The 11,789-nt window shown below is 39.2% G+C and overlaps 1 protein-coding gene across 1 annotated transcript; it reads right to left on the bottom strand.

Moving 5' to 3' along the window:
- Nucleotides 1–5,074: 5,074 nt before the first annotated feature.
- Nucleotides 5,075–11,789, bottom strand: LOC124151334. Its single transcript, XM_046523741.2, has 6 exons — nucleotides 11,676–11,789; nucleotides 9,748–10,230; nucleotides 8,884–8,906; nucleotides 8,240–8,753; nucleotides 8,039–8,104; nucleotides 5,075–7,325 (listed from the first exon to the last, which is right to left on the bottom strand). The coding sequence occupies exons 2-6, from the start codon at nucleotides 10,214–10,216 to the stop codon at nucleotides 6,676–6,678; spliced, it is 1,722 nt and encodes a 573-aa protein (XP_046379697.2). The 5' UTR covers nucleotides 10,217–10,230; nucleotides 11,676–11,789; the 3' UTR covers nucleotides 5,075–6,675.

Raw genomic sequence — 11,789 nt, 5'->3', positions numbered from 1 at the left:
GGTCAGGCTCGCTGACTTGGTTGATGTATGTCATCGATCCCAATTGCGAAGATCGATGCTCATGTTATCAATCACTGGATTGTCTGGCCCAGACTCGATTATTTACAGACCGCTGACATATAGCTCGAATTTTGCTGACTGCGGCGTTAAAAAACAAACAAACAAAGCTCAGGTCGTCAATGGCGAACGGAACACGACAGAGGGCCCAGGGAGTAAGTAGGGTTTCACGCCGCTTTGAACAGTATTCCAGTTATATCAAGGCATGTCAGCTTATGGTCAAAGGAATACCCGGAGTGATGCAGGTCTCCGACGATTACCACTTTGGTGAAATCCAGGAGCACGGGTGTGATGCTGAAAAACCTAGAAACAAAATAGGGACGAACCGTGATGCGAAGCCAAAATCATACGTTTGTGGCGTGCCAAAGGGATGCCACATTACACGGCGAGTTGCGGCACCTCAGACGACTGAGCCACCAGTGCCATCGACTGAGAGGAACAAATGTAGATAAACTCAATATACCATTAGGTTTATGTAAAGAATGTAAAAATTCTTATATGAAAAAAGTGACGATGGGCGGGCTGATCGACGCCACCAATTTAGCGTGTTTTGATTATAAACAAGAAATTAGGTAAGTCAGCGGTACAAATTTCAACAGGAATTTTCGCTCGGAGTCGCAAAACACCATATTTACAGTTTTAGAAAATGCTAGCTCCCAAAGCATGCAAAGTAGGGCTTCGATTTTTGTTGTTTAACGCCGCACTCAGCAATAAACAACAAACAAACAAATCATACAAAATGGCGGCGCCCAGTGAAGTCGATCAGATCGATAATCAAGATATATATTGTAATAAAACGGGTCTGAAGCAAATGCAAGTGATATGCGAGATGGAATTTGATTGGTCAATAGAAGGGACATAGAAGGGACATAACTTGACCTAATTTGAAAGTATACTCAGTAACAAAAGTTTAGCAACACCCAAATCTTGAGCATATACATATTACATAGTCTGTATGATGAGGAATGACATTACAAGACATGTCACCATGACCTATACAAGGGTGTAAGGCGTCATTCCAGTTTGAAATTAAAGATAAGACATCTTCAGAAAGACCATGAAGTCAAATAACCTCCAGTACACTTTGAATCTTGAAATTATAAAAGAGAGATGCTGTAGGCTTGTCCTTGTTAACATCATAGCATGATAAGTAAGAATATCGTCCCAAATATGTTTGCCTTTCTCATGGAACTATTTTAGTACAAGAATACCTCTAAGAGATGTACGCGATCTCAGGGTTCCCATACTATGGAAAACGCTTATGTGTGTGTGCGTGCGTGCGTGCGTGCGTGCGTGCGTGCGTGCGTGCGTCTCAAGCGACCAATCCGTGTGTGTGTGTGTGTGTGTGCGTGTGCGTGTGCGTGTGCGTGTGTGTGACATTCACATTGAAGCGTCCTGGGTTTTGTTTGGGAATGACCTATTTGTTCTTGTCACATAAAGTGGGATGCACACACTTTTTGCAGTGAACCATGCACACACGCTGACGTCAAAACGTACAACATAATGATATATGTAGATATAGAGTTAAAGCAAAAGTAAATGTATTCATTTCATCCATGTTTAGCTCCATGTTGTTAAAACTATGTCAATTTCTAATTTATATAATCGACTGGTGGCCCCTTTACTCAACAGACTAAACAATGCAATGTACGTTAGTAAAGCATTACTCTAGGAAGCATAACTATACCAGAGTAACAAACAGATACAAAGCGTATTTCAACATATAACTACAGTCCGTTTGACTCCAAATGAGAACGATGAATTGCAAAATAACTCGAAATCCAGAAAAGTGTATGAAACATCAATACGGTACTTGACCATGAATACCCTGTACCCAACAAAATCTGAATTTTGTTTAATTTAAGACCCATGACGGATGAAGTTCTTTAAGAAACTTTCATGTAATTTTGTATAGAAATGTGTACATGACACGTAGGGGGACAAACCGTGGAAAGGAACAGCGCAAGCACGGTCTGCATGTCCCTGGATATTTTTTATTGCTCTGCTTATGGAAATGATTTTGTTGCTTTTATTTACGTTGAAGGTAAAACCTTTATATCGATATGCTGTGCATCCTTTGCATATACACTGACTGAAATGTTATAACCATGAGCGATTTGAAGGCCGACGCACAGCCTGCATTTGAAATCATTTGAAGAAACTGGGGGCACGGGTGGCCCAGTCGTCTAAGGCGCCGCGATTCGCTGTGCAGAGTTGAGTCCCTTGGCACGCCATACACATATGATTGTGGGTTCGAATCTCGGTTCGCCCCTATTATGTTTCTAGATTCGTCAGCACCATACCCGTGCTCGTAGGTTTCACCGAAGTGGTAAACGTCTGAGACCTGCATCACTTGGGGTTTTCCTCCCACATTAAGCTGACACGCCCTGATATAACTGGAATACATGTGAAAGCGGCGTTAAACTCAACTCACTCACTCACTCACTCACCCAATCATTGTGCCTTCCAATGTGTTGAACCATGTAAGGGGATATTTCCCGAGCCTCAACAGTAATCAATCACATACTCTTGGGATGGACTATTTACAGATTATTCACGAAGGAACAGAAACTATGTTTTCAGGAAACGCAAAAAAAAACATTCTGCATTTTCGATAGGGATTAAATAGTAATGTACTAGTATATTTACACATATGTTCCGAGTAAACAGAGTGAAAAGAAATTGCATTCTTATAGTAAAAACAGGTTTTCTGAGGATGCATAACACATGAAAATAATGAACTGTTAGAAGTGAGATATTAATACGGTGACCAAAATCGCCTCACTAGTCTGCCATGGGGAATCGACTTAGACCCGCATGTCAGGCAGTGAATAGCAGTTGTCAGGATAGAAAAAATAATACAAACAAGTGGCTTGTAATCTAAAACTCACAGTTTATTTATATAGGCAATCAATCTAATTAACTATGAGATAACAATAACAACAAAGATACTGACTCAAGTAGGGGTTACAACAACAGGTATGTAGGACCTGATAGATAAACACCTATGAGTATGGAGCTAATTGACAAACTCACAACTAAATAGGCTGTGCTAACCAATCTCACGCTAGACAAGACAGTAGATATGCCAACGTCTACGTCTGACATTAATACATCTCCAGAAATGGACTCTGATATAGAACTGCAAGTTGACGGAAACGATGACCATATCCTTAACCAGGAAAAAACAATAGCAGAAATTACGAAGGCAGTTTCGAATCTTAAGACAAATAAATCGCCTGGAAGAGATGAAATCCTAAATGAATATTTGAAATATACTATTGATTTGTTTATCCTAGTGTATCATAAATTATTTAATATTATATTTGATACAGGCATAGTACCAGAAGAATGGCTCCTCGGATTGATCAAACCTATTTATAAAAAAGGTGATCGTAAAGATCCGAACTCTTACCGACCTATTACTCTTTTAAGCTGCATCGGTAAATTGTTTACCTCTATTTTAAGTGAAAGAATTAATAATTATCTAGAAAATAATAATTTGTTATCAGAATCACAAGGAGGATTTCGACACGGATATTCTACTGTTGATAACATGTTCGTATTGCACTCCCTCATTGAATACCTTAAGGCACACAAAAAGAAACTATATTGTACATTTATAGATTTCTCTAAGGCCTTCGATAACGTTTGGCGCTTTGGACTCTGGCAAAAATTAATAAAAACAAATGTACAAGGTAAATGCTTCCAGATCATATTCAACATGTATCAAGGCATAAAGTCGTGTATTGTTGCTAATGGTGAAAATTCATCGTTTTTCTCTAGTGATATCGGAGTTAGACAGGGGGAAAATCTATCGCCAATTCTCTTTGCCCTGTACTTAAATGACCTTGAAGAATATCTACAACAGAAAATATGTAAAGGTATTGATGTTATATCGGAAGTTGAAGTAGACAGAATCTGTAAAAACATTATTGTTTTGCTATATGCAGATGATACTATTATACTTGCAGATAACGCCTATGACCTTCAAAATAACATGAATGTTTTTTATGAATATTGTAAACAGTGGAAGTTGAATATTAATATTGATAAAACTAAGGTGGTTGTATTTGGATCAAGAAAAAACAATGATGTGTTTAAGATAGGCGATAATGTTGTTGAAGTAGTAGATCAATATAAGTACTTGGGGCTGGTTTTTAAACGAACTGGAAACTTCCTAGCAGCCAAGATGTCGTTAGTGGCTCAAGCTAGAAAAGCTATGCATTTACTATATATTAGAATACGTAACCTTGACTTACCAATAGACTGCCAGCTATTATTATTTGATCAAACAATCGTGCCTAAATTAACATATGCTTCCGAAATTTGGGGATTTGGTAAACTAGATATGATAGAAAAGGTTCACACGGACTTCTTAAAATATATACTAAGGGTAAAAAAAAGCACACCCCACTATTTTTTATATGGAGAGCTTTGAAGAACCCCTATAACGGATTTAATTAAACAAATAATTTTGACTTACTGGTCTAAGATAATTTATAATAAACCAACGAAATTGTGTACTGTTATGTATAATATATTATTTGCAGACTCTGGTAACCATAAATACAGCTGGCTCGAATATGTTAAAGGACTATTTGATGGATTAGGCCTTAGTTTTATATGGACCCAACAATTCATGCCAAATATAAACGTATTAAAATGTGTTATTAAACAACGTATCTTTGATCAGTTCAGCAAGACCTGGACAAGTTGGATAAACAACTCTCCCAAGGCAGTATTTTACCGAATATTTAAACATAAAATCCAGTTAGAAAATTATCTGCTGTCGCTACCCTTAAGACTCAGTATTCCGATTACTAAAATAAGATCCACAAACCATAGATTACCAATAGAAAAGGGGCGATGGGAAAATATACCACGAGGAGACAGAATTTGTAGTCACTGTAATAAACATGACTTAGCTGACGAATATCACTATCTACTAATTTGTCCTTTTCTGCATAACTTGCGTAAGCAATACATTCAAAAGAAGTACTTTACAAAACCTAGTACGATTACACTTGATATGCTACTAAATACTGAAAGTGTATTAGAACAAAGAAAACTAGCACAGTTTGTAAAAGAAATCCTCAAGATGTTTAATTAAATTTATGAGTCTGTTGCAGTTAAACGTATAGTTGACGCACGTCCGTCTCCTGCCTCGTGTCACCATAAATCTCCATTTGTACCTTCAATATGTCATAGCTATGACCTTGAAGCGAAATAAACGTTTGTTGTTGTTGTTGTTGTTGACAGGAATTCACACCTTGTGACAATGAGCTGTGACCAATTAACATAAGCTCTCAATTGGACCAATTAGCGGGGAATTCAAAAGGACAGGGGATAATTACCTCTAAGGGATAATAGGTGGATTTAAAAGAACTACAACGCTTTAAGCATAAATAAGGATTTTACCCAAAAATATCTTCCCAAAGTACTGTAAGATACAAATAGCTAGTTCTATGAACCTACAAGTACAAATAACCCTATAATAAAATGTAAGAGCAAGCAGAATAGTCTACGAACTTACAAAAAGGGTATAATAAGGGGTAAGATAAGCAAATGTGGGTATGACAAAGTTATCCAAACATTTACAGTTCAGAGAAAGTTCGAGGGATCTCATCAAATCCCGTCAAAGAGTCCTCGGTCGGTCCAGCAGTAAGACAGCAGTGAACAGCCAGCAGCGTAACCTTAGTCCGCCGAGACGCTACTGATTTATTTAAGATTTGAGTCGGCCTTTAAAGGAAAGAGCCCCTAATTGACCATCACTGATATGGCCACTTAATTAATTAATTAACCAGTGGGAGATAAGCCTATTCACGTTGGCTAAAGCTAAACAACCCTGTCTTGTTAATGAGAGTGTGTTTCTAGAACACGGTCTCTTGTAATATAACTAAAATTATATTATGCGTATATACACATATGTACTATGAGCGTATAGGTCATAAAAAGTTCTATACACTGATATAAAATATACAACAATAAATATTCAAATGAAATTGGTAGGGACAATAAACAGCGAATACACATGGGCAAAATATGTGTTCAGTGACACAAAATCATGAATTACACAAAAAGTTGAAAAGTGACAATAAAAGCAAATACATATGAAGGTAGAGAATACAATTCTCTTTCAAACTGTACAAATACATATAATATTGACTTAGAAAATTGGAAGAGAAATGACGCTAATTAGCACAGCGTCACAATATATGGGTAAACAATAATTCATATACATTGAATTGTTTCTCTTTCAAACTGTACAAATACATATACTATTGACTTCGAAAAATGGAAGATAAATGACGCTAATTAGCACAGCGTCACAATATATGGGTAAACAATAATTCATATACAGAAAAACAACAGCAACTTCAAGTTTATATTTCGCCCAGGTTCTGTCCGAGGGAGGAATTATCCAATTTACCACTGGCATCTATGTCATATTTATTTTTTGTGTATCAGCATTGAATTGTTTTCATTGTAATCAAAGCACGTCTACAATTGTAAATTTTTACAACACCTATTCTTCAAATGTTTTTTTTCAAACAGAGGCATAACTGATACAATTCGTTCAGACAATTTCAATAAAATTTCAAAACGTTAATCTTTTTACTCAATACTTTTCCTAATGTTCTGCAATATCTCAGGGGATATTTTCGTATCCTCGCCAGTGATCAATGACAGTTTCACTGATCCAACATGGCCACCATACACAGCGAACTGAGGAGTGAACTCTTCCACGTCCCCGATCTCTTCCACACTGGTTATCTCCTCATTCTTTGTGACGTCATAAACGGTCAGCCTCTGTCTGACGGTGTCAAGGAGGAAACCTAGTGCAATGGCCGGCCACTTCCCACATCGGTTCTTTGTGAGGACTTTGTGATATACCATAGATGTGTACTTAGTTACATACAGACACACTGCCTCATGGTCTGCACATGCACGTGCAGCTATACTCATGGCTGTAGGAAGTTGATCTCCAACCTGACTTTCATCAAACACGCCATTTGTGGACAGAGCAACGGTAAACACAAAGTTCCTTTTGCTCAATTCCTTCTCCAGATCGACGTCCAGTTTATTCTCCCAGTAGTATACAACACCTGCCGTCAATGTCGTCGTTCCTACAGCTCCCAAAAAATTCTTGAGTCTCCCGTCGGGGTTGGCGAGAGGTTCCGGCGGTTCGCGGTTTAACAGGCTTCCGTCAGGCAGGATACTGCGACGTCCATGCACCGTCTTCTCATCATACTTGATGTCACGGCCTGAATGTGCAAACAACGATATTAGTGCATATACTCCCTCGCCATTACTGCTTTCAGTTTGACATTTTTTAATTTAGGTGTTTCGTTCACCGAGGGTTTTAATGAGGAATTTGGTTTCTGACCATTATTGAGCACACATTACTGACTCAAATTGTAAGAGTCTGTTTGTTCATACAATTAACATCACCACACAGACACACAAAGGAATTTTACCAATAAAAATCTCTGCGTTACTTTAAAGGAAGAGGTAGAACCAGTGTCGTGCGGCCACAATTCTCGCACGTATACTTTCATAAGCGTATGGCAATGTACGCCTGTTGTAGAGAAGGGACATGTTTGATCGTCAGCATCCAGGATCAAAATTCATTATTCAACTTAAACCTGTGCGGCCTAATAATTCCACGAACATGTACAAAACGAATGTGGAAGTAGTGCCTCAATATTGTACTTGCATGAGGTAATAAATAGGTTTCTTTCTTTTGTTAAAAGTGACATTGACTAGGCGTTAAATAGCGGCAGTCCTTAGACGTGGCGATGTTTATTTATGACGTGACAGTTGACGTTGTAACGTTGTGACGTTGCAATGTTATCCAATGCCATCGGCCGACTGTAGAATCACCTTCAGCTGAAGCCAGTTGTTTTCCCACGTAGCAGCAAGCACCAATACAAGACTGTGGAACCGTTATCAGACACGTAGTCATGCTTGTACTTACATCGAATGACATTCCATGGAGTGGGATCTGTTGTTTCAGGCAGTATGTCCAAGGAAGGGCGTATTTCTGTAACAAACAAAGTTGTGAACATGTTACATCCCGCCTCCGTATGGGAATACTCTCCATGGATCATTCTATCTTAAACTACCAGGCATACCTCACTCAACCTTTAGCGTCAGTTACAGAAATCTGATATCAAACCTTTGAGAAAGTTGTCCCTGTCCTGCTGTGATCTGAGCTGTGGGATGTCCATCCCTCTCAGATGTCCCACGTCAAACTTAGACATCTGGTCTGTCAAAATCTGCACCAGGCTGTCAGACTTCACAAACTCGAGGAAGGACCGTTGTTTTAGTTTCTGTTCGTGATTCTCATACTCATCCAGAAGATCCGCAAGTTTTTTGATACCGTGAACGTCATCTTTTAAATCTTTCTCCATCAACTTCAATATGTCTTCTGCAGCCTTCATCTTTTGGACGAGAGGCGTCTGACGTGTATCCATTAGTCTCTGAATCTCATCCATCTTCTCCTCTTTCTGACGTTCTAATGTAGCTGATATCTGTTTAGAGACAGCATCAAATGCAATCCGGACACTGCTTTCAAGGGCCCTTTTCTCTAGCTCAAATTTTCCTTTATCTTGCTTATACTTTTGGACACATGTCTTGAAGACGTCTTTCTTGTCTCCTGCCCTTTGTACAACCCCTTCCATGTCACGGTTCTGTAATGGTTGAGGTAGTTAGTTAAACAATTTTCAGAAGGTCATCACAAATTGATTATTAATCATCATTTCCTATTAAGTATGTAGAAAAACTGGTTTCGTGTGGACATATGTTTGAGTATAGACTTACCTTGTGTTTGCTGCCTTTCAAATCTGAAACAATAATAGTGTTTATTTGTGTAAGCAGGGATTAAAAATATGTATTCCGCTCTACCAATATTGAAGTATTTCGTTTTCTCACAGTTTCATTAATTCCTGACCATGCACCGGCATTAGTCTTAGGTGAAAAAATATGTAAGTCCCATTCTCACTCATAACCAGAAACACTTCACTTTATCAGTGTGTTCCGCTAAATTATCTTCAGTGGTATGTGGAAAGATAAATGTATACATACATGCTGTTCATTAAACATTGCCCCGCCGTGGTATTGCTGGAATATTGCTAAAAGCGGCGTAAAACCAAACTTACTCACTCACTCATTAAAACATTAAGTATATGCCTTTCAAGGCAGATTAGAAATAATTATAAGAAAGTTCAATTCATTTTGTTGAAAACCAATAAAGTTTGACATTTAAGTTGCATTTGAAACATAAATGACAAAAACAAATGTCCGATGCAATTCCCTATTTTGATCTGAACCATATATTCCCATGATTTTTCAAGTGAACACGTCACTTTGCATGTGTTAGTGAGGGGAGCCACCAGTGGGTCAGGATACGCTCACCTTTTCGCGAACACCTAGTATCATCACTATATGGCAGTGATTCATAAAGACCTACTCATCATAAGTGATGACAAGATTTATAATACTTTTCTTCATCTGAAACTAGAAGCTTTTATAAATAATGTAACACACACACATGTTCGTTTCTGTGCCTTTGCTTTTCAAAAATACTTTTCCCATGGTTATGACCTAATCGGAATCATACAATGGACTTCAAGCAGAGATTTGTTTATAATACGATTATGAAATGGATCTGTTGCTTTTATTTACCTGTTCTTTTGATGGAATTCACGAGCCTCTCCCTCCATCTGTACCGAGAACCTTCTGTAGGACGGACGTCAATGTAGGTCAGTGTATTCAGTGAATGGGGGATCTTGCAGGGTGTGAGTAGTACAGGAATAATGCTATCTCTCTTTTGTTCCACCGACATCGTCACCATCACCTCAGTCTCCCACTTGCACCATTCACTCTCTACAAAGTTGGGTGACATGATGAGCACGTGTTTCAAGGCCTTCTCAATAAATTCATCAACATTTCCCACTATAGTTTGGCCACCGCGAAAGTCCCTCCTGTGGTCCACACATTTTAGTCCGATTTCAGGAGACTCCAGATGCTTCAGTAAATCATCAACAAACTTCTTATCAGCGATGTTGAAGCAAATGAAGGCGTCATACTCCTTACCATGTGGTGGGGCAGTAGAGTCTTCATCAACGTCTGTAGTCGAGTCTGCCGACGCCATGTTGGAGGTCACACCTGAAGGTCAAATGAAAAGGCATCACACTGGTAAGTCTTCATCCTAATAAGATAGTGAGCGATTGATGTGGGATGAAAGCCCGAGGTGATGCATGTCACAGACGTTTACAATTTTGGTGAAACCCATGAGCACTGGTATGGTGCTGACAAAACTAGAAACATAATCGGGGCAAACCGGGATTCGAACGCACAATCATAGGTTTCTGGCGTGCCCATGGGACGCCTTAGACGACTGTGCCACCCGTGCGAATCTGAATCTGACTGAGGATTGGACAAAGACCATGGACGGCCAGCCCTACCTTCTATTCAGCGACGGGGAAGACAATACAATTCTAGCGATCTCAACACAACACAACAAGAGGGCTGACCGCGCGAAGATGGCCAAGATGGATTTCGGCGCAGCCCCACCCAACCGCAAGAGATTCTATACAGAGAGTCTGAAAACCGTCTAAGGAGATTAAAAGATCAGCTTCACCAGGGACTCAAGACCCCACTCCAGTTCCTGGGTGCTGCAGGCTTCTATGCAGGATTGGAGTAAGACAGAGACAATTCAAACATACAGTGCTATCGATATTGTACTAAACAAAGACAATTTAGACATACAGTGCTATTGCTATTGTGCTAAACAAAGACAATTTAGACATACAGTGCTATCGATATAGTGCTAAACAAAGACAACTTAGACATACAGTGCTATTGAAATAGTGCTTAAAAAAGATTGATATACATTGTTAATGTTTCTACCAGTGTTAATAAAGGATTTGTATATATTTATATCTTTATTTTTCTACATTATCTTTTATTCCTTGTAAATAAGTTCACTCATATTGATCACTTTTCGAATGGATCACTCCATCCTAATAATTAGGTAAAATAGGGTAGACCAATCAGTGCATTCAGCCCTGACCTTTGTTGTTTTAAGGTGTATGACAAATTGGACGTATGAATAATGGGAGGTTACCTACATAAGTATTTTTCTAGCATAATCACCTGTGGCGTGGTGCTCATACTGTTACGGAAAGAGGCGAGCAGAAACGAATGCATACAGCGCTTTCGTCACCACTCGCCCCTTTCCGTAACCGGGAATAACACGAGCTGGTCACGAATGCATACAGCGGTGAAATAAGGGGATTCCCCAGTGAAAGCGAAAGCCAGGGGAATCATTACCGAGGACTCACAATAGGGAATATTGACCCAGGGGTCTATTTGTCATAGCTTCTCATGTTTGATCATACTACATTTTAGCACCATACTAGTGCTTTGAGACTGACTAGTGTTTTGAAATACTGGCACTAATACAATTACATTCAGTGTTATTGCCTTACGGCACGGCCGGAAGTCATCCATTACGAGTGGCGACATGGGAGACCGCATGCATGTAATGAACGTTAACTGCCAAGTTTTGACGTTGCTGATTACAGACAGTGTTGTTTGAAAATGCTTACACTGTTATGAACCTCGAAGAGAAGGCACACCTCCCGCAGACAAGCGTCACAGTCACTTTTTCCAAGCGCGTTGACATCAGCGCGGGACACAGCGCTGTATGACTGGGGGAATAT

This window comes from Haliotis rufescens, unplaced genomic scaffold (assembly GCF_023055435.1).
Source record: "Haliotis rufescens isolate VD_foot unplaced genomic scaffold, xgHalRufe1.0.p SCAF_6, whole genome shotgun sequence".
Classification (NCBI taxonomy): Eukaryota; Metazoa; Mollusca; class Gastropoda; order Lepetellida; family Haliotidae; genus Haliotis; species Haliotis rufescens.
Note: the sequence above shows the minus strand (reverse complement) of the source record. Positions and strands in the feature narration are given on the sequence as shown.

Excerpts from the sequence above, each read along its gene's own strand:
- LOC124151334 (XM_046523741.2), bottom strand. The coding sequence starts at position 10,216 with ATGGCGTCGGCAGACTCGACTACAGACGTTGATGAAGACTCTACTGCC. Across the intron at positions 8,754-8,883 it reads TGAAAGGCAGCAAACACAAG|AACCGTGACATGGAAGGGGT; the intron begins GTAAGTCTATAC and ends CAACCATTACAG. Across the intron at positions 7,326-8,038 it reads TCCATGGAATGTCATTCGAT|GCCGTGACATCAAGTATGAT; the intron begins GTAAGTACAAGC and ends TTGCACATTCAG.